This window comes from Phalacrocorax carbo, chromosome 1, assembly GCF_963921805.1.
Source record: "Phalacrocorax carbo chromosome 1, bPhaCar2.1, whole genome shotgun sequence".
Taxonomy (NCBI): domain Eukaryota; kingdom Metazoa; phylum Chordata; class Aves; order Suliformes; family Phalacrocoracidae; genus Phalacrocorax; species Phalacrocorax carbo.
In genome coordinates, this window is record NC_087513.1 from 47226607 (window position 1) to 47254069 (window position 27463).

General features: G+C 38.4%; 1 protein-coding gene across 3 annotated transcripts; it reads right to left on the minus strand.

The window, feature by feature from the left end:
- Positions 1-83: 83 nt before the first annotated feature.
- RASSF9 (Ras association domain family member 9) lies at positions 84-27026 on the minus strand. 3 transcript variants are annotated; one of them, XM_064450450.1, is made up of 2 exons: positions 26772-27026; positions 84-2486 (listed from the first exon to the last, which is right to left on the minus strand). In XM_064450450.1, exons 1-2 carry the CDS (start codon positions 26816-26818, stop codon positions 1211-1213), a joined length of 1323 nt encoding a protein of 440 aa, XP_064306520.1. In that variant the 5' UTR covers positions 26819-27026; the 3' UTR covers positions 84-1210. The 3 variants fall into 3 exon arrangements, with proteins under 3 accessions (XP_064306520.1, XP_064306522.1, XP_064306526.1); XM_064450452.1 differs by lacking the exon at positions 26772-27026 and adding an exon at positions 26438-26665; XM_064450456.1 differs by lacking the exon at positions 26772-27026 and adding an exon at positions 26169-26414.
- Positions 27027-27463: the final 437 nt, after the last annotated feature.

A 27463-nucleotide genomic window follows, 5' to 3' on the forward strand; every position in this document is an offset into this window, starting at 1 on the left:
TGCTACATCAGAAATGAAATCATTTGACTTAACCACATAGTTGTAAAATTCTCATGTTTTGCCTTTCTTCATTTTTTTTCCCCGGGGTCCAATATTTAATTAGCTATATAAAGTGGATCAGCTTTAGCTGCATCCCAAAGTCCTTACTGAGGAAGTAGGATTTACACGTCCATATGCCTGCTCCAAGACAGCATGAGATGGGATTTGAACACCTACCTGCTATGTGAAAATGGTAACCACCTGGCTATTGGGAAACAGTGTCTAGCCAGGGCCAGAATTGTCTGGTTCCTGACTGTCCCTTCTGTTATGCTTTACTTGGTAGCCGTGATCTGAGGAGGCCTAAGACACTGGGTCCGACTGGTGAGATAGGCAGGAGAAAGCCTTGTTGAAAATGCCCCTGGGGTTACATGTGAGCTTGGGATTTGGATGTCTCACACAAACAGGACGCGGGCAGTTCTGACATGCCCACTGGCAGAAACTATGTGGACTTAAGCACCACTGGGGCAACTACAGGGTAACAGCAGATAAGTAGGGGTTTTAAGGATCTTTGAAGCAGTTAAACACTGCTGAAAGAGAATGGAAATTAAAAACGTATGTGTACAAGTCAATTTTTAAAATGGGACTTAGGAATTTTTAAAAATATCATTCTGATAACTCAAAACTAAATTTAAATACACAGCATAAATGCAATTGCATTTTTTTGTCCTACAATATCATAAAAGAATATTTTTTAATGTAGTACATGCTCGATTATATATTCCTTTACAGCAGCTTCATGCAGGGAAACTCCAGCTGAATAAAGCTAATGTAACAGAGCAGAAAATCAAGCTCACTGTCTGGTATAGTCTCCAATTCACATTCCTAAAAAGAGATGTGGAAGTGGACCCAAAGATTAGGGGATATCAAATCTCCAGGCTTTTGGTCCAAGCCAGTCAGAATGTTTCACTGAGTGTCAATATAAAGGTCTAAACAGTCTGTCCTTATTTAGCAGAGCCAACAACCTTGCACCTATTAGCAGTTAACTCATGAGACTGCCCATGCATTTAAGCACAAGTATACTATTAAGTACATAAATAGGCACTGTTTACTTGGCTAAAGTGGTGCCAGTTTTAACATCTTGAACGGCTGAAATCTCAAGACAACAAGGTTTACTAATTCTTATAAATATCCTCCAAAATATGACTTTTCATAAACGCGTGACTGTTTTCAACTATGTTGACAACAGTCCCATGTCCCCTGAAGTTATTTCAGAGTCCTGACTGTGTGTAGAGCTGATTCCAGTGTCAGAGTCTGTATCATTTATGTCCAGATTAGTCACTCTATGAACAAAGTCAGGAACAGCAATGCTGTTACTGGAGATGCCACTGCCCTTGGATGGCTCTTCGTTTGATGGAAGCCTAGTTTCAATACTGTCTTTCACATGTAGTAAATTGAATTCTTCTGTAAGAAGTTCATATTCTTTTTCCTTCTTTTGAAGCAGTGAGTCCCTGTATGTAAGTTCTTTCTGAATACAGCTCAAGTATGAGTTGATTCTCAGACCATCTTTCATACTTTTTTCCAGCTCATATTTTACATTTTCCAAATTTGTGTTTTCCACTTCAGCATTAGCAGCTCCTTCCGTACGAACATCATCTCCATTTTTTTCTGTGCATATACCATGTACCTCTCTTTCAATTTCAGCACACAGCTTCTCTATTAATTGTTTGTGATGTTTCAGTCTCTCTTCAACCTGTAGCATTCCCTCACTTTTGCTCAAATAGTCATGCATCTCTTTCTGTTCATCTGGCCTACTCCCTTGCTGCTCAGCCTCACTTGGATTGATCATTAAATAGGAGTCCTGCACATAATTTTCTCCATCATTGGCCACACGATCTAGATGGAATTTTGCTTCACATTTTTCAATTTCCATATCTAGTTCCTTCATTCTAAGGACTTGTTGATGAATGGTATGATCTTGAGAAATTATCAGATGAATCAGTGTCTCCATATTATCTCTCTCTTGCTGAACGCTGTCCTGTTTAAGCTTGGCCAGTTTCCGGAAAGTCTTCCTAACAATTTTCTTTTGCTTGTCTATCGGCAACATCTTCATGTAATTTGCTGGACTGAGCTCCCACTGTTTTTCTACATTTTGTACTACTTTAGCTTCAGCTGTCTTCCACAATGGAAATGAGAGGAAAGCATCTGACTTTACCAACACAAAGTGCAAATTAGACTGCTCTTCCCCCCAGGCCTTCCAAAGTCTCAGAATCTTTGTCAAGGGAGGAAGTACTCGCTCTGAGCCTCTCCATTTTTCTACAATGCAGTAATCACTAGGTTTTCCAAAAAGGACCTTTTTCTCTCCAAATGTCGCCTGGTGTTCCTCAAGCAGTGCTTGAATTACTTCTGCGCAGGTTGTGCGCTTTGTCAGGCCGCATACAATCTTCTCTTCCTGGCAAACCCAAACCACAATCTCCCTCTCATTTGAAGCCATGTCCTTGTTGGGAGACCTGGAAAACAAGAGACCAAATATAAATTATGTAACAATGACACAGACTATATGAATACTAGCTATAATTCTGATACGACTACCACATTGAAAAGTTCCCGTATTATCATAAAAGTCAATACACTTCATTAAATTACATGAAGAAATACCTTTGGATTGAATAACAGAAAAATACACCCATTCCAGCTGCTACTCTAATATTATTACTAGTCCAGCTGAATGTGACACAAAGTGTCTTTAATCAAGTTTAGGTTTTGTACGCATAATAAATGTGTATTAACAATAAGTTACAAAGTTTGGCAATCTGTATTACATTTCCAGGCTGTCCTAGGATAACATAACTTTCAGATCTGCACATCTGTTCTCATCACACAGACGCTGCACAAACATTTGTAAGCTCTTAATATCATCAAGGCTTTTGAAGGGAAGAATCATGCCTCCGAATATGCACTGAACATAGATAGACTGCGAAAAGATGACTGAACACCAAGTTAAAAGAACTTGATGACAGGATAAATCTATAGCTCTTTTGCCACACCTGCATCCACACAAACATAAACACGATTGTTTTCCACTGTGATTTTTCGCTAAAAAGTCTCAAGAAATTTGTTGCTTTTCCTGAAGTACCAAATAGCCTGAATTCCAATGGGTTGTGAGAATGCCAGCTGCAAGAGAACACATATATAGATCCGTATTTTATAACATTTTTAATGACACAGAAATGCCAGAAAATGTAAAAAGTTAATCTTTTCATTTATTTATGAATTCCAAGGACTGTGGTATTAACCTGACATTAGCAGCTGGTACCTCCTTACTCACTGAGATACTTTACTTCAGGTACCTGAGATCCCATTATGGCCACTGTAGCTGTCTTATCAAAACAATCAGCGGAACCTAGAGAAGTGATTCAGCTGACCAAATGTAGAAGTTCACCCTACAGTTAACTCTTAAGTTTGTCCCCATCAGAGTAGCCCTGGACTGCCATGGACCTACATTGGCAGAGTGGCCTTGAGGAGCCTGTCCAGGATATTCCTGTCCTCTAGCCTCTACACGCATAATTTGTTGCTTGCTCAGACCTGGTGATTTGGCCTCTTGCCTAAAATGATAAAACGTTAAATTCCCTGAAGAAAAATGCATTTCTTTGGATTTTCTGGTATCACTTCCAGTTCATTTGAATGAATGAGGTTTAACCCAGTCTGACAGAGAAAGCTTGAAAATTAAAATGACAATTCAGACAATATTCTGAGGGCTCAGGACTAAATTTATTTCTATTGGGGCTACTTATTTGCAGTACTTTTCTAGCCTTTTGAGCTGTAGTAAGAATGGAGTTTTACTTGGTGTAATTAGGGTTATACCCTGTGATTATTAAAGCAATCCAACTTGTTTCTTTTTCTTAATTACTACACAACACGAGAGACAAGCTGCAATCCAATAAATTGAACCATGATTGACTCAGCTCTAGGTGGCAGACCAGGAGGCAATAATCCTCAAAATATGGGAGACTGCAAATGAATACAAATAAAACCTAAAAGAATGAGTTTATTAGTAACATCACACAGGAGAGCTCTATCCAACTACATTGATCCAGGTCTTGGAACATTCTTCTGTAAAATTTGTGGTTTGGTAGATTACTCTGAGTAATTATATCATTTGCCCACTTCAATAGCTCCCTCTTATAGGTCAGCATTTTAGAGCAATTATTTTTTTAAAACCGGTGTTCAGAAGTTTAATAATTTTTTCCATAGACGACTACTCAAAATAGGAAAGCTTATAGACATAGAAAATGGCAGAATGGCATAAAGAAACAGAAATATTCACGTTTACATGGGGGGGGGAGAGAATGAATGACAATATGATATTAAATGGCCTTAATGTTATGTATGTCACATGCTAAAAAGACAGTATCTGTAAAGTTTTTTGTGTTTACAAAATACAGGATGTTATAGAAATATTGTCTGTTAACAGACTGACAGTTAAATGAAACTTACACAAATAGACAATTGCAATGTAAGTCAGCTGTGCCTGTCAAATAACTCAGTATTTGTTTGACGCTACAGATATGAAAAGAAAACACAGATAACCCAGAGTTACATTATATGTTAAGTATAAAATTATGCAAAATGAATTATCAAAAATACAGCATCTCAGTGTTCACTACTGATACATAAATAATCGACCTAGAAATAGAAGTAGATTATCAGTCATTGAGTTTCAACTTACAGAAGTACTGACAGAAAATTAAAAATTAAGTAGGCATAAAAATATACGAAATACTAGATTGGAACTTTGAGGCAGTAAATCCAGATCATATCTTTCCTGTTGTTTTTTTGTAATCAATAAATACATTTCAGGGAATACATGTTATCTCAGCCTTTTAGCATTCTTCTGAGAGTCTTTTGCAATTTGCACATTGAAACTCTTCACATTTTTTTCTTATTCTTGTTTTTGGTTGATTGCCATATTGTCTGCTCGTCAATATTTTTAGCATGTAACAGATTATGTGAGTTAAGCAGAAGCTTACGGTCTCTTTTCCTCCTGGCTCCTTTAAAGCTTTCCTATTAAGACAGTTTCTCTCTGTGATATTAGTAAATCTTCAGATAAATTTGAAAACCCCATAGATGCCCCATAATAGTAGTGTAATGATAAATAAAGCTTTGCTATACGCATTTTTACATGGACTTCCCACTGACTTCAGCAACAGTTAAGCAAACTTCTGATGGAAACACATTGTTTATTGTAAAGCAATCTCTACAGCATCTCTGCAAACAGTAGGGATATAAGATAACATTTTTAAATTACTGTTTTCAGTAACTTTCTAGCTGTTTATCACTCCCCATTATTTTTTCAGTTACAATGCACCTGTCTAATCAGACTTTACACTGAGCTTTTTGGGGAAGTATTTTTCTTTACCTTGTCTATAGCATATTTAACATACTGAAGTCCAAAACTAGTAGTAGCACTGAAGGAACGGATAATATATGCACATGCAGGTACACAAAAAACTCAAGAAGCTTACACATTAAAATATTTACACATGTATATGTATGTATAGCATATGTAACAAACCTTGTGATTATATTATCACCTTTTACAGAAAAGTAGAGAAAAAAAAGAAATTCTGAACATTGCTGTAATTCTTGGATCAAAAGAGAACTGTAAAGTGCAAATTCTTTTATTATTTTTTCCATGTGTTTGTCACAACATATATTATCTCATTTTTATTCAGTAGCCTCACTAAATTTTTGATCTTTCTTTTTAATCAAAAAGAATCAACAAGTTATTTATAGTCTTATGGTGCCGTGGAATTCTAATATCATCTAAAAAATCAAAAATATACTTTATTATCTTCTACTATAAAATGGTAAGCTGATGTGGCCTACCATGGACTTTTAAAGTAAAATTTATTGTATAATTCTTTAATGATAGTTAATTCAGGTAGTGCCAAACAAAAATAAAGCTTCAGCATGTCAATCACAGAGTAACAATTTTTAAAGTCTTGCTTTCAGGATGCAAGAAGATGCTAATAGTAGGAACCATCTTTCATTAAGCTGTGCTTTCCTCATAGAAAGTGGAGACCAGATTCTGCATCTACAAAGTAGAATTCATCTCACTTAGGCATCTGGAAGTTTCTCCAAGGAGAAAGTCACCTGAGCCTAAACTATCTGTGATCACTGGGATGAATCTTCAGATTAAGTTATTTCTCTCTTTCATTAACTACAAGAGACCTATGTGGCCACCTTCAACTAAATAGCTCATTTTCAGATAGCTAAATACTGGTGAGAGTAATCCAGTCAGATTCTGGTTTATTGACTGAGAGGAATGTAATAAGAATGGTTCAGACAGCAGTGGATTTAATAAAGATAGTTAAACATGGGACCTACATATTATGACTTCATAGCTTAGTTTAGATGCTGACTATTCCATTTGCTGTTCAATTTATTACTATCATTTATAAGGAAATCTATGAAGTAATTTCTATACTAAGGAAGACATAATCCAATTTGTAACTTCTCATCTTGAATAAGTGTTGGTCATTGACAGTGATTATTTTTTTTCCTGAGATGTAATACTAAAAATAATAATATTCAGCAACAAGATCTGCTTTTACATGGTCATTTCAATGAAGAAGCAAGCTTCTTAGATTTACTGATTCCTTAGCCTTGACATCTTGCAGTTTTGTACAGAAAGCAAAAGAACTGTTATTTTTAAATAACCTATCAATTAATGAGTCTCTAATAGCTAAGGTGTTTATCCAGTCTAAATGTTTGACCTCCTTGAAGAACAATTTCAGTAGCAACTTATTCAAACTAGCTATGCAATTTCTTCACTTTTAAAAAAAGTTTATTGCTGTTGCTGTAAACAGGCTTTAAAGCTTTCAGTTCTGGCTTGAATTCTGTTTCTTTGAATTGATCACTGAAATGTCCTATTTATCCATCTATGATTTTAAAGCCTTTTTGATAACGAGAACATGCAGACCTATCTTTTTTCACAAAGTCACTTGTTGCTCAGAAACAGATGAGAATCTAAGCTTAAGAATGGTCAAAAGTACGTTTTGAATCTCTCTTGTTTGTTTTGATTGCTAGTTTTATGCCTTCTACTCTTTGCTTCTCTTCATAATGACCCAAAACAGCATCCTAATCACGTTACAGACCTCACACAAAAGCTTGATTGTGGCAGCAGAAGCTGATTGCTGTGTGTCAGATATACACTTCATTAATTTATTATTCAGGCTTAGGGGTAGACAGGTAATACATTCCAGCAATGGACAGACAAAACAAAAACATGTACTTACGTTGCACAAAGTCATAAATTTGAGATAACTTAAATGCTGGAAGCAGCACTTTTGATATGCACTAACTTTAAAGTATGTCTGGCACAAAAACATACATATCAAACACATAATTCTCGGCCTTCCTGAAATTTTAACATTCTTCCTAAATATTCAACATGTAATCATACCAATCAAATAAAGGAATCCCCTACTTTTTAGAATTTCATCTACGTGTCTACAAGATGCTTGTTTTTTCTACTTTCAGGAAACATTCTGTTGGGACTAGATCACTTACATATCATATTGTTAGCAGATTAATATAGTGTTTCTGAAATATCATTGACATTGAAAGAATATTTTGTCTTTGCTGAGAAAAAAACATAGGTAAAACTCTTCTCTCCCTTAACTGTAATAAATTCTTTGTAGCTTTTCACAGAAAAATAAAATGGAATTCCATTCTCAACATTCCTATATTTCTTGACATATCGTCCCCCAAGGAACTAATCAAACTGAGTAACTCAAAAATACTTAGATCATGGCCAGAAATTTCACAACCAAGACATTTTCATGAACCCCTTGCTAGCACTATTGTTTAACGCTTTACTAATTTTCAGTCAGCATGACCAATTGAACCAATTTTAAGTCAACATGACCATGAAAGTTTTTGTGTTAGTAAAGAGATTAAAACCTTGGGATTATGTTCATGATCAAAAATGGTATTAATTGCCGCCTCCCAGTCACTGAAATCATTTATGCAGAATAAAAAAATCTGCAGATGAAAATAAATGGCACACAAAGCAATACATTAATATTTGCTTGAAAATGTATACAACTTAATAATTTATTAATTTGACATCAAAGAGTATATGCTAGAAAGCTATTTGTGTGAAATAGCTTTGTCATTTTTCCAATTTATTTTCAGTTTATTGGGGAAATCATGTTTTATAGTCTTAATTTTCAGAGGTGGAAGAGCTTTTACCTATTATGTATGAATTAAATTACTGTTAATCAGATGTCATAACACTGTATCTGTTAGAGAGTACAAATGTTTGTGGGTTGAAATATTCTTGTACTTCTTAGTGTAATAATGTCACCTTTTTTCTTTCACCATTGCATCTGGAAGTGGCATATAATCTATAATTAATTATTCTTTGTGTCAGAAGGATTGCTTCTAGCATTATGCTAGCAGATGATATAACTAATTTATCCAATTTTAGTGTAGAAAATTAATCAGATTTTGTACTTTTGACGTCTTTTCTTCTCTTCATCTATTTTTTTTATTTTTGATGCTGTGCTTGCATAAATATATTTCAGCACACATAAGACCCAGAAAGCCACACAACTGTCACTTGCAATGCAAAAAAAAAGCAACAGAACAGCAATTCATATACAGCCTCCTACTGACATCATAAACCCCCTCAATAGCACATTTGAACATACAGTCGAACATATAGTTATCATCTGATAACTGTGGTTTATGGTTGACTGGCTGCCATGATGGGGTCCTCAGCTGACCAGAGCTCTCAGGTAGGTATGCTGTTGTCATGACGTCCCCAGAGTAAGACCAAAGTGTTTCTAAACTTCTAAGAAACAAACGCCACAGTATGTCAAGACACCACCCAGAACAATTCACTTTGGTGGAGACACCAAAAGCAACTACATGACAGAATAGACAAAAGAAAGCTTTAAGAGACAACCCTGCTGCTGCCTACTGCATCCTTGCAGTGAGGTCCTTGCCTAAAGTTTCAGTGCCTGCTATCTCAGTGCTTTCCTGGAATCCACAGAGAGACATTAAAGCTTCAGGCAGACCCAGGCAGGGTCTGTGCTCCCTGTGCCTCTCAGAGGGCTCTCCCTCTCAGCTGCACTCTCCCAGCTCCCAATCAAGACCTTTTTTGCCTCCTCTGCTACCTACCATGCTGCACAGTGGGGACCAATCTCCCACCCAAGCCTGCCCAGCTGCTGAGCCACTTGCTCTCTTTTAAAAACAGTGTGACACAATGGCATAAAACATCCTGGTGAAACAAGAGACATCTGCTACACAAGCATTAAATAACCCAGTGTTTTCAAGGTGGTCTTTAAGCATGCTTCTGGGCCATACAAACCTGCCCACTTGGATTTTGGCAAGTATGTATTTGTGCTATGGTCTTCTCTTTATTCTGCACCTGTAACTCTTTCCTTCATGTGAAAGTGCCCTGAGAACACATGCCTTGCTTAAGCACTGGCTAATAACCTCATTATCTCTTTATCTCAGATTGGAGTCATAACTACATATCAAAGAAATCTGATGGCTTTTAATTATATTTACTTGCTGGAAATAAGGAGGCCAATATTAGAGGGACACCTACTTGATACAAACCTGCATTTGTAGCATAGGACACATGCTCCATGTCATTTGAGAGCTTCTGATACCAGCGACTTTGACATATCAAGGTATATAAGGGCAAATTAGTTTATCAGTTGCCACATGCCATTCAGAAATGATAATATGATATTGCTTTTATTATTTATTTTTCAAAATCTCAGCATGTTACCGTAGATATGTACAAATATATACATAAAAACACATATGAGACAGTGGAAGAACATTCTGAAAGAAAAGATTGAAACATATTTTGGCTCTGTGGGATTTTTATCTGTGAAATTTGTAAAGAAGTAAAGCTATTGGTGCCATGTGTTGCAGCCCTTGCTTGGAAGAAACTCTAATTTAATTTGATCCAAACGGATTTTTGACAGTGAGTTTAAACATTAAAGCTATAAAGAATACACAGCCCATATGAAAGCTGAGGTCAGATGTATTTTAACCTTTCAGGCATAAATGGATTATACTAGATGTTCACACTAAATTTATTCAGACTACGCACATTTAATCCACCTTTTTTCTCAACTTTCTGTCACCTTCTATAAAGTTATTCAGAAAGCAAAAAAGGTCAAATCTTATACTCAGTATGCCCCCTGCCTAAGTAGATTACATGCTCCTGAGTTTCCTAAGGGCAGCAATGAGGAAGTATCTACTCTCTCACTACGCAATGAAGCTGGAATTACTCCAAAGCCTTAGGGATTCAAGACAGCCTATTAACTAACTGCATTCCCCTTTACCTATCCCTAAAAAACAATAATAATGGATGCATAGTTAACGTCCATATCAGGTAGGAGATAAAAATTCCATTCATATTATGTCAGAAGCTTGGTCCTTCTTCGCTTCTGCATCACAGGGAAGTCAAGGCAACGTCTAGCTAAAAAATGTCATGGCAAGGCAGGGCTGGTACTTTAACAACAACAACCACCCCTTTAACATAGAAATCAGAGCAGTCCCAAAACTGCAGGAAGAATTGTAACCAACACCATACAACTTCTGAAAAAATAATTCTTTCAAAAGAAATAACTACAATTTCTCTCTACCATCTGTTTCTGTATCCATTTAATGTTGCTCTATGATAAAGCTTCTTCCTTCACAGAAATGTACATAGGCATTTATTAAAAATAAAAGAAAATTAGGCATCTAGATATTCATGTGACTTTTTCAGACGCACACTTATACAGAGTAGTCTGGATGTTCTAACTGCAAAATTTCAAATATTTGAAACAAGAAAATAATTTAAACAAAGGCTATTTTAACTAGCTATGTACAACACATTTCTCCTAGTATAAGCTTATGTTAATTTTGTAATTCCTTTTTAAATGCATAAATTTTTAACTCAGCCAGACTCCCATACTGTCAGGAAGCCTTTATGAAATGTTTTAACTAGCAACACCTGTTGAAAATTATGTCCTAGATCAATTATCATGTGTGCACTTAAAACTACAGCTAGTTCCTTAATTGTTTCTGCAGAGGAATGCCATCACCTCAGTTAGCTATTGTACAAAATTACATACATTATACCTCAGCAATGATCTATGGTGAAAATTTCTGTTCATCCAATCATTTTACACTATATTTGTGCTCTACAGCAAATTTCCGTTAAATAGTTTTGAATTGGAATGGGATAGTATTATTCTGTCATAGAACAAATAATGTGAAAGGTATGGAGGTCATTCATACCACAGTTCTTCCTGACTTGAAATGTCACACTTCAGTAAAAATCCCATGGGAAATCATGTGCTTCATCCTAATAACTGTACTTCTTGGAGACGGGTGACTGATCAGGGACCAATATTTAAGAAGAATAAAAAGGAGAAAAAAGACCATGACACTATGTAAAACAGATATAAAAGAATAAAAGCAGCCAACAGGAAGAACAAACAAGGACTGACAGTAATAATTCTACCATCTGATAAGTAGATGGATAGCAGAGTTTATACTACGTAGAAAATAAGCCAAGAAACTGCACTAGCTCAAATGTTGAGCTAATAGGAAAGAAAGAAATAAAAGACGTCATAGGAGGAGTTGTACACCTTCCTCACTAGATAAGAGTGATAGTTATGGTGGATTATCCTGAACACCCTCATGCCTCCCTCGATTTAATAATGACATTTCCCTCTGCCATTGCTCCAGTGGCCAATCCTGTTTTGCAAAAATCTCATTTACAAAGTTCAAGTGCAGATTTTGAGCAGAGGTGACCAAAGGGCTACTAAGTCCTCCAATTCACCTATTAGCTCTGCCCTATATGGTGTTTATGCTTCCAATCACTTAACCTACAGGCAAGTGCAAAGGCTGCAGTCTTCATTCAGATGAAAACTGCACCTGCCCCTGCCCTTTTCTCCTGCCTTACCTCTGAAATTATTCCTCTCCCCCTAAGGGCACACATTTTCTATAAATTACATCTATGCTTTAAATCTGCCTTCCTGTCAGACAAATCATCATTTCTTCATTGTATATTCAAAGTCATAATGTTGGTAAGTGGATATTAGTTAAAAAAATGTTTGGAATTGCAGTGAGTAACATCAGCAAGCGTGCTGCATACACAAAATACCATGACAGGCAACGTGTTCATCCTATCAGGTCTGCGTATGTGGTGGCCTGACACAGTGGAGGTCTGAGAACACAGGAGAGCTAGCTGTCCACCAAAATATTTTCTAAGAGGAGCAAAAATAACAACAATTTGCTTTACTGGGAAAACACGCTTTGATGCGTATACTGCAACTGCTACTAAGGAAGCAGCTGTCATACAGGAATGGGAGATCCAGGAAAAACTCCAGAGCCAAAACAAACATTGACATATTCAGTGGTAATTATTCTTTAGACCATGATGGGGGGAATGGAAAGATGGGCATTTTCAAATTCCTCATTGTTAGTGAGCAACATGCAAAGTCTGGGAATATCAATATAGCAAATGCTACATCTTGATTTTGGGCAACGGATAGCTCTCACTAGTTGACAAATTAAGATGCCTATAACAAGAATTTTGCTACACTGCAAAAATATAATTCTTTATATTGTTCCTGTGCCTATTTAAGCGCCTATGCGTATTTAAGAACTGGTTGAACTATACAAGCTTTATGGGGTCCCATTAATAATAAACAGAATGTGTCTAAAATTCCATCACTTTCAATAATACAGAGGAAGCAGAATCATTTACATCTCATTCAGAACATAGGCTTCTAAGTGACAAAGTCAGAGCTGCTGTTACAGCTAATAGAAACTTGGTATATCTAAATTCTCCCATTAGTATTTTTATAACTGCCTTTTAGAAGCACCCTGGCTGTTTATAAGCTTTTGAGATCAAAGAAGCGAGGGGAATTCCAAGGGTTGAAAGCACGATTTTTGTTGTTGTTGTTCCATGAAATTCAGTTCAGCCTTCGTTGAAAGGCAAACGTATACTATTTCCCTCCCCTGGGTTTGTTGACATCTTGCCCAGTGAAAAAATAAACACAAAGCATTCTGAGGTTGGGTCTGGACTGCCAAAACATGAACAAAGCACACTATATGGAAGGCAGTGATAATAACCTAAGTCAAAGGGAAAAAGGGGAAAAAAGGAAAAAGGAACAAGATAGATAAGGAAATAATATTATTTCATGCAACCTTTCCAACACTCTTTGGGCTAAAGGGGGCTGGAATAGTTACCTTCTTATGAACCCTTATACACAGTGCATGGCTCTAACAGTTCAGTGTACCTCGTCTCTTCTGGTGGCACCCTGTGAAGCAGATGCTAACCTTTCACAACAAAAGGAAAGAAAGTCCAGATGGACTTGGTTTCTTTTCACCAATTGCCAAGTTGAACTCACACTCAGCAAAGCATCTCTTTTCCATATAGTCTTTTCCTGATGGCTACCTACGTCAACTACTTCTATAGCTGCTCTAGCAGCAGCCTGTGGTGAATAATCAGAGTTTGGACCCTGTATTTCTTGATTCTGAAGAGGAACATTGTAGGAATCAGTATTTTTATCTTCTGTTTTTAAATACCACAACACTCCCCAGACCCATGCGCCAAATATACAAAATCAGGAAAATCATAATCCTAAATACAGTTTTTACTGCTAAATCTAGTTTTGTAGTTTAGCAACTGCATGACTTAAGATTTCATGACGTAGTTTAGGCAATCTGATGTCTACCTGATATTCCCACCTTCCTGCTTGCGCCAGCTCTGCCAGTTTAAGCAAAGGGTTTCCAGCTTGTTAAACTGGCAGCAAGCTAACCCTGAAAAAAAAAAAAGAAAAAAGGAGAAAAAAAAAAAAAAAGAAAAAAGGGCAGGGGGGAAAAAGGGGGAAAATGAGGGAAAAAAGGGGGAAAGGGGGGAAATAGGGAAGAATAAAAAGGAAAAGCTTTTTTTTTTTTTTTTTTTTTTTTTAAGTAGTGCTCTCTGGGTTGTGTTCTATGGTATCAGGTGAGAATAGTACCAGTGCAAAGAAAACAGCAGAGAGTAGTCAGGAACCTGGAAAGGGGTCTTAGGACTGCCCTTTGTGCAACAGCAAGACTTTAGATCTGTTCAGCCATCTCATCAAACACCACCCTTTCTTAACTTTTTGACATCTAACGATCTTTCAAAATAGTTTGTTGGTTTTTTTTTTGTATATTGTAAAACCTAGTTTGAATTTGCTTTAGAGTTTGTCAGGAGTGAGAAAGGCAGGATGAGCTTTAATTTTCTTCTGTATTTATTGCAATAGGTTTTGCAGAGAGTGAACCACCCCACTTTGAAATTATACTCTATGATCTTCCCCTTTTCATTTGCTTTCATTAAAGAATATTAAAGATGTCACCTCAAAAGGGGTTCTATCCAGACATCATTTACAATTCTTTTTTTTTTCCTTCCAAATTTCTCCCTCAAACTTTCTGAGAGATAATTCAGTGACAAATGTGTTCCATTACTTAAATATTTGAAGAGCTGAAAGGAAAAAAGGATGAGATGATGAAGTGGACTCTTATATAAATCTTCACCCTAAAGAGCTAAATTGAATACCAGATACATAATTATGCTAACAAGAAGAGTGGACATAAATTTTAAAAAAAGAAACCTGAAGCATTTTAGTGTCCATTGACGATCTGAGAGATCTGTGCAGTTTATGCTTTCAAGTAATTTTCTAAAATTGCTTATCAATGCATGCTTCAATATGTCGTTAGTCAGGCACAGGCTGATAGGGTCTGAAATATCACCACATCCTCTCTGAAGAAGCTACTGAACAAATGAAATAAATTGTTAACCTTACCAACTGTGCTCTACCCTAGCAATGTATATGCTAAAGAGGGCACAGGAGCTTGCTATACTAGTTCTAGCTAGCTGAGCAATAGAGATAGGGAAGGAAAAAAGGGAGGAATTACTGTCTGGAAGCAAGGTTACTGCTGGTTCATAAAGATCAAGAGTAATGGGAAATTGGCTGGATTAATGTAAAAAAGAAAGTGTAGGCAAGAGAGAGATACAGAGAATAGTATCCAGTAGCACACACACACACAATTTTTAGCTGTAAGACGAAGGAGGCTGACTGCAGAGGAAATACATTCCAAGATCCAGATAAAAAGCCATGTGAATTCTAAAAAATTTGAATGATCATGACTTACACCTAAAAACTGTTGTAGAAAAGAGATGAGTACAGACAGTGAGTTTCCAGCTGGGGCCACCTGAAGGAGCTCATAGCTGTATCAGTTATCCATCACAACCCTACCCCTGGAGCTGAGCTGCTTGTCTGACTATTCTCCAAACCACATGAGTCACGATGAACTAGACCATAAAGATAAAGCCCTTGTTAAACTGTCTAAGATAACCTACCTGAATGTGACTGAATAGTTTAGGAAGAAATCATTCAAAAATTTGATGCAGCTGAAAAGATGGTAACCCCTGGCAAAGGATTTGTGATGAACAGTGAGAGCAGGCGTGGGCCAAAAAACCTGAAGGGAGCACAGCTGAAGCCAAATGAGGTCAGGTGTCTGTGGCTAAAGAACAAGGCAGGCCCAAGAAATAATGGGGCTAGTTTTGCGAGACGCATCTATGGCAGAACAGTGATTATCCCAAGAAGGCTGTGACACTAGAGAGACACTGCAAGCTACTTGTCTTTAGTTCACAGAAAGTCAGACTGAGTCAACATTTAAATTAATCCAATGTTTCTTTATTTCACATATCCAAATGTCTTTGCAGGTGGGGATCCTTTCAACATATGAGCAATTCAGATGACTTCATAGCTCAGGGAGGATAAAAAGGCAGTTTACTTCTAACAAGGCATGTCATAAGTTGAATGGATACCGCAGTGACAGCTGAATGAAGGCATTCTTCCTTCTGCCATGCAAACAACTCTGATGTTTGGAGAAATATATGTATTTAGCATTCTTCCATGACATGTTCACATTCTGTTTGTCACTTCTGACTTTTAAAGAACCCTTGTACATACCCAGTTTTGTAATATGTTGATGCATATGTATGTAATCTACAGGCATGGTTATTTCTGCACATATTGTTTATATATACACGATGGTTTGGGGTTTGTGATGTATTTTATTGTACATTAGCTGTAGATACAGGTTAGATCTATAAGATATGTGACAGTATATCTTATGTGCTACACATATGCATTACATGATCACATACCACAAAGTGTCATATATGCATTTATATACTGAATATATCCCTAGCATGCACAAACTCTTTAGCAGAAAGAAATATGCTCAAGTCGCAGTCAAGCACTCAAAAATTTTAACCATTGGTGTTAGTTTTCCGTGCTACTTAGTTCAATGAAAATGAATTTGATTCAGCATACCCATAGCAAGGTGCATTCTCTCCCTTACATTGGACCCCTGCCTCACTTAAATGTGTACAAGAGACAATACTCAGTTTTGCCAGAGCCACAGAAAGTACTGAGGCATTGCAAACACCGAGCGTTACAACTTCCAGGTGTCTTCCCCACTGCTAAAATTCATAGTCCTCCCTTGGACATCTAAACTTCCACAAAAAGTGCCATGGAAGAGTTCGACTCCTAACAATGGGATTTGCTGACACCAGCAAGTTCAGCAGGAACTGACCTAAAGAGTCAGAAACATGAAAAAAAAGGCAGGACTTAGGTAATGTTAGACTACATTCAGATGTTCACTGCATAAAAAAATAACAGTATTAATTAGAACAACAGCCAAAAGCCTGATGCCCTTCTCCCGCTGAAGCCTTCAACACAAATCCATCTTTCTCTGGGTTACTGTAACTCATATGAACCAGCACAAAATGGAACAGCTTCAACAGGAAATACTGAGAGAATTTCAGTTTAGAATAGCCTGACAGGTCTGACATTTCCTGACAAATACATTTTGAGGATGCCAGGGAGGGCATCTCACAGGGATGCTCTGGCCACCAGGGCACCTGGCTGCAGTTTCTGCCTTGCACATGCCCTGAACAGGGCTATTAGATGGGACTTCAGGGTGGAAAAACTGAAAGACTGCCTTTTTCTTAATTTTGGTAAGGTGTGAGGGAGGCACATAACTGCAGGGTTTTCAGTACCAGTGTAAGACGTGATGGGAGTATAGGTGGCTGGGGAGTGCTGCCAGGATTTAATAATAATTTTGTGAACATCAAAAGTTCTTGAAGCTTGTCTTGACATTTAGGTACCAAAGTCTCGTTCAAAGATCTAGCCCTTATTACTTACATCTGTTCAGTTTGTGTTCATTTTATGTTTTGTCTCCTATGTATGGTACTACCCTTTATAGAAGGCACTTTTTTTTTTTTTAATTTAAGCTTTTGCTGTATTCCTTTTATCACCAGATCTTCAATTGCTCCACAAGCTGACACATTACTGAATTTATCTCCACATATTCTTGTAGGGAGAGAGCTCCCTTTTACAAGCCGAAGCACAAAAAGATTTAGGCCAAAGCTATCCACTCATTTAAATTCCCACTCTGACTGACTGAATTGATATCTATAGAGATGTCCAAAACAGGACATCCATCAACTTCCTTTGCTCAGCCCTTGTGCAAAACGGATCACAGGACATTGAATCAGGAAATAAGGAACACGTAGTGAGTAACCACTTTTGTAAACTGGGGTTTATGTGACTTGCTCAATATCATGTAGGAATTTTGGGGCAGGGGCAGGGAAGACATCCATGCTGTTAGGATGGCTCTCCCTTAATCACACATTATCCACATGTAATTCACTTTTCCATTCACTATACCCTTTTTAATTTCTAAAATGAATGGTACAAAAGATGGTTAATTAGGTGCTCTACAAAGTCTGAGCATGCTCCATGAAGACCTTCCCTTTGAAAGTGATTGGGGTGGAGATCATGTCATCTACTTTAAGCTATTTAAAATGTAGATGTGTAGTCAAAGATAATATTCTGTCCTTCCTCTGTAATCAGTGGCATAAGATAGGCACCTCCAGAAGGGTGACTAATCCTATACTGAAAGCCTGTCTAAGGCTGAATGAATTGCCCTCTGGAAGTGTTTAGATGTATCCATTAACTACAAAGAGTACCTAGATGACTAGATACCTAAATTTTCAGTGGTTCAAGTTGAGTAAGATGAAGCTCGACTTTTGTGTTTTACTGTGTACCTGAACATTATGAACAGCGTGAGTGGCGGTAAAAGTAAGCACTGTGACCATCTACAACTGCAGTTCCAAAAATAACTCAGATCTTTGTCTGACACCTCTAGTGGCCTTTCATGGGTAAACAAACCTGATTAGTTATCTACCTAGACCTTAAAGTACCAGAAGTCTGGGAAAGTGCAGTAAAGTCAGTACCAATCTTAAATTTTTGTTAGAAAACTGGATTTGTGCAGAGCTTTTTGGTAAAACAGGGCACTAACAGCAAAGTGGCTCTGCGAGATACAGGCAACAATCAAGTTAAACAAGTATACTTAGTGCCTTAGCAATCAGCAGAGGAAGTCTGTCAACAGGTGATGTCCAAGTGAAATAACAGTTCAGAACATCAATTTATCAATTTTGAAGCCAACAGCAACAAGACCAGCTGAAAATCAGTGTATGATCCCGCATTTATAAATATCATTAAGCCACTCTTTGATTAGTGAGCAGAATCTGATAACTTCCTGTGACAAATGAGGCACACTATGTCACCAAAACAGTGCCCCAACTGTTGCTCTGAAAAATCTTGTTGTTTGAAAGTGCTTTCACAGGGGAAACTACCCTCTGTAGAAATAATACTTTTGAATTTGGAGGAGGTTGGGGAAAACAAAGCAAGGTGTTCCACATGGATGAAGGAATCTATTAACACAGAGCCAATTCCAGGTTCAAGACCCCAGGGCAGACTCTTAAAAACTCATAGTCTTCACTGAACTACATTATTCCACTGAGGTCATGCATCCTTACAACTTAAAGTAAGGTAAACATATTTTCCTGACCAAAACAAAACTTGGTCTAATAGATTATTACGTTTTTATAAACCTGATTTTGTCCCTGAACATGACAATGTTATGCTTTTGCATATTTATTTTAAGATTTGTTAGTTTTGTATTATTAAAAAGAGGACGAAATAAATACCTTGTGCTTTTCAAGGGAGATGATTGTATTTTCCATTATGATGGGAAATTCTTAACTCAGATTTCTTTACATTCATGAATGAGAACAGTTAGGGGTGGAGAAGAAAGCAAATTTATCAGATTGACAGTTTTGACCCTCAAAATAGACAAACCATATTTATGTATTTCATTCACAGCAAATACCTACCCTCTGTATAAATATATTTTACTCCTATCATTACTCTGCAGCTGATGAACGAATAAAAAAAAAAAAAACCAACAAACAAACCCCAACCAACACCAACCCAGGAAAACAGAGATTTACATCACCTCCAAGATTACAACATAAGAAATAAATTGGTAGCCTGGCTTCTTCTAATGCTAACGCTCAAAAAATATATGTCTAGCAACAATCTAAACTGCAAATGAAATGGTTCCAACTGACAGAGGCAAGCACGTACTCAGGCAGACAGGAGTGAGAGTAAACCGGAAAAGGTTGGTGAAAGAGAAACACATCTTTATTTAAAGTGCATTTGAGGTGTGCCAAACTTGCACCAGAAAATTTTCTTTCAAGTTTAGTGTCTTTTATTTCTCTCCACATGATATCAGGACTTTCATAGCACTAAAAATATAATTGCATGAAAACTTATTATCATTACCAGTAAAAACCTTCCTTTCTGATTTTTGGTTTCAAAAGTTAACTTTCTTTCCTTATGTTCACCTCACAAAACCACCTCAAAACCTGTTAAGATGCACAAGGCTTTTTTTTTTTAATTTCCCATTCTGTGATGTTACTATCTTCCTCACAAACCATTTCAAACATTATGAAAAATTTTAGACCGTTGAAAATTCCTCAGTGAATCATGTGAAATCAAACCTAAACAATCCACAGTGTATTTGCATTTCTCTGCGTGGCAGCCAGCTCTAGTGGTCTGTACAAGAATTAGAAACAAGGAACTCCCAGATTTTATTCATACCTCTCCCACTAACTGGCTTTCACACTCTGCACTTCTACAGATTTTTACACTGTCTAGTCATGCCCTACTTATTTTCCTGAGGCATGTAAATATTATCACCCAAATTACAGCTAAGGAAAACTAAGTATGCTTATCAGTTGTCTGAGGTCACAAACAAGTTGGTATCATTAACACTATTACAACATGTGCCCCTTAAATGCATTTTCTGGATAGGCCAAGACAGGAAAAGGCAACTAGTGGGGGCTCTTTTGAGAAAGGTGCTCAAAATTTTTCTTTTGGACAAGGCTCCACAAAAAATGCAACTTCCACATCACTAACTAGCCCTTGGCTTTCATGTTTATGTGTAACACATATGCAAGATAAATGATTTATGAAAAATTCTCATTTTTATTGCAAGAATTTTGCATGTCCATGGAACATTTACAATCTGGAAGGTAAAATGCCATCACCAGAATCTGCATAAATACTATACTGCACTCAGCAGTTCTAAGTAGTTTTTTCTAATGGGTGACACAGACAGAATAGTTGATTAAAAAAAAAAGACCAGACACAAACTCTGCAAGATATTTGTCTGTAATATAGTATCTTACCTGCCTGAAAATTACACTGAACTGTATTTGTTTAGTTCTGCAGAGGATGATTCTGGCCTTTGTTACACAAATAAATTTAGTCATCTGTTTTCCACTGTAATTCCATTTGGTTGGTCACTTTTTCTTTCTGTTCACCCTGAAACTATTTGACTTTTATCTGTTGTTGTCTTGTGTGATACTTGGGGAACGGCTAGCATAGCAACACTGCAGAAGACAACAGAAAGTCACCACCTTGAGACTATCATAACACATAAGAGAAACAACAGAAGTGACAATAATAGCTCATTTACCTGTGCACACATGGGTACCAACATGTTCAACATTCAGTTCTAGGCTTCACTTAGTGTGTGGTCTTAGAAACTTTATCTTGCATCATCCTTTCTGTCACCATTAATAAGGATTTACCTACATACTAAACGTAGAAGTTAGAAAACTAATTAAGGCTTGTACAGCATGTGTGATGTTAATGCTTGCAAATAATAATGTTTAAGATCATAATTTGAAGTTATTATTCATCATATAAACCAAACAAAATAAAAACATAAGATTTTCTGAGCGTAAGTGTATACCTTTGCAGGTCAATCAAGAGGTACTACTCTGTGATTATCACTGACTTTTATTAAAGTTTTTAGAATTAAAAAAAATAACCCACCTCTGAAAACTTACACCTCTCTACTGAAAATACTACCCATTTAGCAATGCCTCTTTTCTCTGCAAGTAAAATGCTCATTTTTCATCAGTAAAATAGGAAATCAACACTGACCAGCAAGATTTTTCTCCCAAATTACTAAAAATATGTTTATTTGTCTGAAGTATATCTTCTCAGCCTGATTCTGCATTATAGTAGTGTTTCAGAGTAGCTTCAGCTTAACCTAGGTAATGCTCTTTCCTTAGATGGTATAGTATTACACACAACTATTACTCATTTTATTTACTCCCTTGGAATGAAATTGCTGTCTGCCCTCCTGGAATAGTAGATAATTAACTCTTTAGAAATAAGGTTAGTGTTTTGCTAGACGAAAAGCTCTTCCTGAAAGTGAAGTGAACAAATATGTACCAAGATTATTAGAAAAGGTATGCAAACATTTTGACCCCTGAGACAAAGCTGACAAGCCAGACCAGAAAATAAATTATAGTGTATGAACTCTGGCTCAGAAAGTAACCTCTTCTTTGATAGTTCACTAATACATCTCATGCTCAAGGAAAAGTAAAAATGAGAATGTGTTCCACGATGACCAAACAAGCACCATCTTTTCAGTCTAAAAATTTAACACAAATAGCATCACTGATTCTAAATAAGCATTTATCCACCCCATCCAAGATACATACCAAACTCCTGGTAGTCTTGAATCAAAAAGCAACTTTATAGCTTCATATAAACTTTTCTCCGGGTATGCTCATCCAAGAGGAGAAGTATTAGACATCTCACGTGATCCCATGAGACTTACAGTGTGGGTCATACACTGTTCATGTAGATAAGCAGCTGATCTCCAAGAGCTTTTCCAATCAAAACCTAAATGCAGAGTATATCAGTTTTGCTTCACCAAGGCTTAAAATGTACAGCAGCGTACTCAGCTGTGGAGCAGTAGAGATGTTCAGAGTAATACATCACTCTACTAACTAGGTACGATGAGAAACTACTGGAGGGAGGGAGGAAGGGAGGGAACATGGTAATGTTAGGTCAATATCAGATAGATGAAGTCTCTAATCTAATTCATTAACCTGCACTGTAATATAAAACCTGAGAGAATAATTGAATGTTTCTCTCACTGGGGAGGGGCCTCTGACTGTCAGGACAGGAAGAACTCCCTCTATATCCGTATGAATGAATGGATATATATGGTCTGTCTTTCTCCCTCTGAACCAGAGATGAGCTGATGAAAGAGAGGCAGACATAAACAGCAGGCAAAGTAGATCTTTGCCTCCTATACAGAAACAGTATGCTAACTGCTGTGCTACTGAGATATTGACAGTAAAAGATGGAAAAAAACAGGAAGGAAAAGCAAAAGCAATAAATACATTTAAATAATAACAGATTTGTAACACAACTGTTTCATCATCAAACAGTACTGTGGGTTCAGATGTGTTGTATGTCAACACAGCATACAAATGGTTGTGGTAAACAGGACCAGTATGAATTACACTGGCAAAAAGTATTTCTCAAGCTATTTGTGCCTAACAGGACAGCCCTACAGCATCAACGACAACTATGTGAAAAAGATGGATTCTCTGTACTCGCTCCCTTTCAGACTGCTACTTCCCTGGCTACAACTTGGATGGAACAGTAGAGCTTCAACAAGTTTGGGTAAGGTTTATGTAAACACTCAAGGAAGTGGCCTCAGTGAAAGAGGCCTAGCAATGGAGACAGCTTTCTTGGTGTGAGATCACTGGGCAGATAAGCCAATGATAGATCCAGATATCCTTGAGATGGTGGGTAACATCTGAAGTATTTAAATGAACCTAAAGACCCATTCTCCAAACTGACTAAATCTAGCACCCAAGAGCAGAGAAGTCCTAATCTTACAGAAAATCAATGGGGCATAGATTCCTGCTCTACTTAGCAACCAGGAAGTCATACACAATGTGAAACCCTGGTACATAAACACTGCAAGTATATATGCTTTGCATTTGTTGCTCGTATTTGGCTAGGGAGCTGTGTTACCTCACAGAATCACAGGTTGGAAGGGACCTCAGGGATCATCTAGTCCAACCTTTCTAGGAAGAGCAGAGTCTAAACAAGATGGCCCAGCACTACCTCTGTGCAGTGCAATGTGTTAGATCAATTACCTGCAAAGAACTCAGGCCCTTTCTCTTACTCCATCTTGGGCTGAGCATTTCCTCATATCACCACGTTCCTCGCTCCCTGAGAATAGCCTCTTTAAGAGATTTGCATAAAAATAAATCCCCTTGAGTTTATTCATGTTAAGGAGGCTTAGCCCTGCAGGAAACTGTCCCTCTTCCTTTACCGCCTTAGAGGGTACAACCTATCCCTGCTGAGCACATTTGGATTTGGAGGTGGGTGGGGCATGGCCTTGCTACCTTTTGGATGTATTGTTCTCCAGGGGATACACTGACAAGCACATACATGCTCTGGGGACTATGATTATTTCTGTATGTCACAGGAGGTCAAAGAATAGTAGGAAAACTCCTCATAACTCCTGAAAAAGATATCAAGATATCACTTTCTCTTTCTGGCCAAGAAAAGTATGTTGGGCTACATTCCTAGTGGCTGCTCCTCTGAAATCAAATCAGGGCTTACAGTGATCTAATGGTTACCTAGGCTTTGTGCTGCCTCTCTGCATGAGTGAGATTTCAGCAGCCCAGGTGAGTAATACCAACTGGAGATCTCTCAAAAAAAAAGCAGTTCAGCACAGGTTTTGTCTTCCTGAGGTTCAATCTCAGTTTCTTTCTCTACAGACTTGTGGCAACACAGCCAACATCCCCTGCCTCTTGGTCAAATACCTCATACACACAGATACAGTTAGAGCAACATCTGTCTTTGAACTCTGAGGTTTTAAGGGCAGAGTTTGACATTTTGTGATCTGGATCTGAAAAGTCTGCTATGAAACAGGGCCCTGATCTGGGACCTCTGGGCAATGCTGCTGGACAAGCACTAATTGCAGAGGTGTCACCTTGTTATCTGAGCAAATGACTATAACACCTTCATTTTCCTTCTGGCTCCTCTTCCAACTATCTTTGTTGCCTTGACTTAGCTTTATGTTCTCCTCCTGTAAACACAGGTTTTATTCCTCATCTGCTTATCTTACAACTCTCAGGAGTTATATTTGCATGTAGTTAATGGTCATTAAATACTTTCAGTGAAAAAGCAAAGTGGGAAAAGAGGGAAGGAGAGTGCTTATTCCTCCTGTACTCCACCTTTACTCAATAATTTTTCTGTTACAAAAACGGAGTTTCTCAAAAAGAAGGACTAGACCTAATAAACAAAGCAGCAGATTAAATATATATGCATATGTATGCCCCTTTTCGGTCCCTCTTTACAGGTAGGCAAACTAAGACAAGGTAATGAGCCACAAGTTCCAACTCCCCAACTACTGCTCTAAACACAGTCAAAGATTTTAAGCTGAACTTACTTGCTTTTCAAGGTTTCAAATGAGTCCACAAAGATACAATTATAATGAAAAAAGAATTATTACCTAGCTCTTCAATCGTACGAGACCCTTTTGCTAACTGCATAAGTAAAGCTTAATTAATTCTCAAAATTCATTATCAAAAGCTAACGTTAAATACACAGCGATTTAAATTAGATTAAATAAGAATTATGTAGTTTGCACTGTTCTTGACAAACTTCCCCCACCCTGTGCCCATTTCTGTAGTCACAAGACTTTCAGCCCCTTCTTATTGCCAGAACACCTCTCTACCATTACAGGCATTAATTTGGATTTTTTTCAGGGGGGATGGGAGGGGTGAAATGAGAAGAAAGTGCTAGATGTTCACAGTAATGGTTCCTTTGATATTTTAATTTTTATTGGCTATTTAAAGCTTTGGATTATGACTTTCTTTTCCTGAGGAATAAAATGTCACATCAGCAAACACAGTGAGATTGATGCAATTAGTATGAGGATATTTTAGACGTCCAAAAAAGAAACACTTTCAGCATTGAACGGAGTGGAACTTTAGTAGTAATAAATTTACAGCTCTATGTAAAACCAATTTAATAAAGGTTCAGACCCACCTTTCCAGACCTTCTGAACATAAAATGGCCATATGAGAAGTACATAAAAGTTTTTCTGTTTCCAGACACATTAGCAAAATACACTGTTTAATCAGTAACCTACAGCATTAATAATTCTAAAATAGTATCCCATTTTTTAAACCTTGACTGTTACAGTCTTTCTGATTTGTATTCCGTATAATATGCTAAGTTCCCAACAAATACAATCCCCCCCGACCCCCCGAATAACTTTCAGTGTATCGAATGGGAAAACCAAAAGCCAAACCTCGAAAAAAAAATCAGGACATTGTTACACGACTTTTTAGGGTCCAATTATATTCCCTCTATAAAAGACTTTCCCTTGCGTACCCTCAAATATGACTTAAATTTCAGCGGCGAGCACCAGTTAGAGAGAGGAAGAGATTACAAGTGACTTTTTAGTTTCTCGCTCAGCTAAACTTGCAGCGATCTGTTTCCGTTCAGTCTTAGCATCTAGCTAAGATGGGTTCGGCCTCTGTAGATTCCATAGGGTCCAAGGAAATTTACTCCACTCCACGCACATTTACTCTTTAAAAATAAAAAAAATCTAGTGCCATCCTAGCACTTAACATTATTACATAACTCTTTTTCTTCTTTTTACAGTTGGTGTGCGTGGCATGTGCAAGCACGCACAACGTGAGGGGCAAAGTCCCCGTAAAGAAACTTCGCAGGACCCAACCCAGGGACCACAGCTGTCACCCGCAGTGTTTCTCTAGCCAAAACCCCACAGGCAGTCAAGTCCAGCTCAGACTAAAGGCTAACCAAAGAAATCATCCACCCCCTGCCCACGCTGGAAGGCCGATGCTCTCCTACCTCCCAAGCTTACAGCCCTCGCAGGGGTTCAGGGACGGGGTTCATGCTAAAGGGTTGCAGGATGCGGCTCTCCCTCCCAGGCAAACGGGGGTAAAGCGGTGGGCGAGGGGCCCGGAGCCCGGCCCGGGCCTCCCCTGAGAAACTCGGGGAGCTGTTTCCCAGGGCGGGTGGGGGCTCCGGGCCCCCCCCGGCCGTCGGCACTTGCCGCCCAGGCAGGACCCGCACGCCGGGGCCGCCAGCTTCCCCTCCCAGCCCCGGCCGAGTCTCACCTTGTCAGCACGGGGCACTTGCAATGCTCGCCTGGGTCTGGAGGGGCGAGGTTCAAAGCTAGGAAAAGCTATCTTCCTCTCACTGAAAACACTGCCCAGGAGTCCAAAGAGACGGAGCGAAGAGGAGAGAGGCAGGTCGGGGCGCGGGGGGCGCCCCTTCCCGCCCCGCTCCCCCCGGCCCGGCTCCCACTCGCAGGTGAGCCCCCAAGTTAGGGCTCCCGGGAGCGGCACTGGTCCGGAGCGACACATCCTTCCCCCAGCACCAAAAAAAGAGTAGAAAAGAAATCCATCCCACATCGCCCTCCCTTTTCCTCCACGTACCCACGCACTTTACCTGTTTTTATGCCGGGTTTTTAATAAATTCCTTCCAAAGGGAGCCATGATCCCAGCGGCAGAAGCATAACATCAGCGATCCCCAAACAATTCGAGGGTGTTCCCTTTTCCCCTATTTTTTTTCCCTGAGCGCCTTCCAGCTTGTTAATAGTCACAGAGCGTAACGATGAGCTGGAAGTTGTGCAATTTACTGCTAACTTTGAACTCCGGCTTGTTGCTGCTGCTGCTGCTGCTGCACCTTTGGAGTCCTGCCCAGCTGCAAACTTGAAGGAGGCGTTTAGGAGCAGGAAAAAGAAGGGGGCGGGGGGGGGGGGGGGGGGGGGAGCGCACTTGCTCTTGTGATGTGAAGTTATGCACAGAACTTGCTAAACTTTCAGCCTCGTCACCCTCAGGGCACCAGCCAGCAAATGGGAAAGCAGGGGTTTTGCTCCGGTGGGGAAATCTGTAAAAACGCACAACAAAAGGGCTGAAAACTTTCCCCGCGAGGCTCCAGCCACTTCAGGTCAAGTCGTTCAGCTAAAAACCGGCGTTAATGAAGGGCAAGCAACAGTTGCCACACCAGTTCTCAGTACATAACAACCCGTCTTTTCAGTACCTCTTTATAAGGTGTTGGACAAGTAAAGGGAAGATGAAGGTAAAAAGCCATGCCGCTGTGGGCCCCCCCCCCCCGCCTTCCCTGGATTTTTAAGTAAA

Excerpts from the sequence above, each read along its gene's own strand:
- RASSF9 (XM_064450450.1), bottom strand. The coding sequence starts at position 26,818 with ATGGCTCCCTTTGGAAGGAATTTATTAAAAACCCGGCATAAAAACAG. Across the intron at positions 2,487-26,771 it reads AAAACCCGGCATAAAAACAG|GTCTCCCAACAAGGACATGG; the intron begins GTAAAGTGCGTG and ends CTTGTTTTCCAG.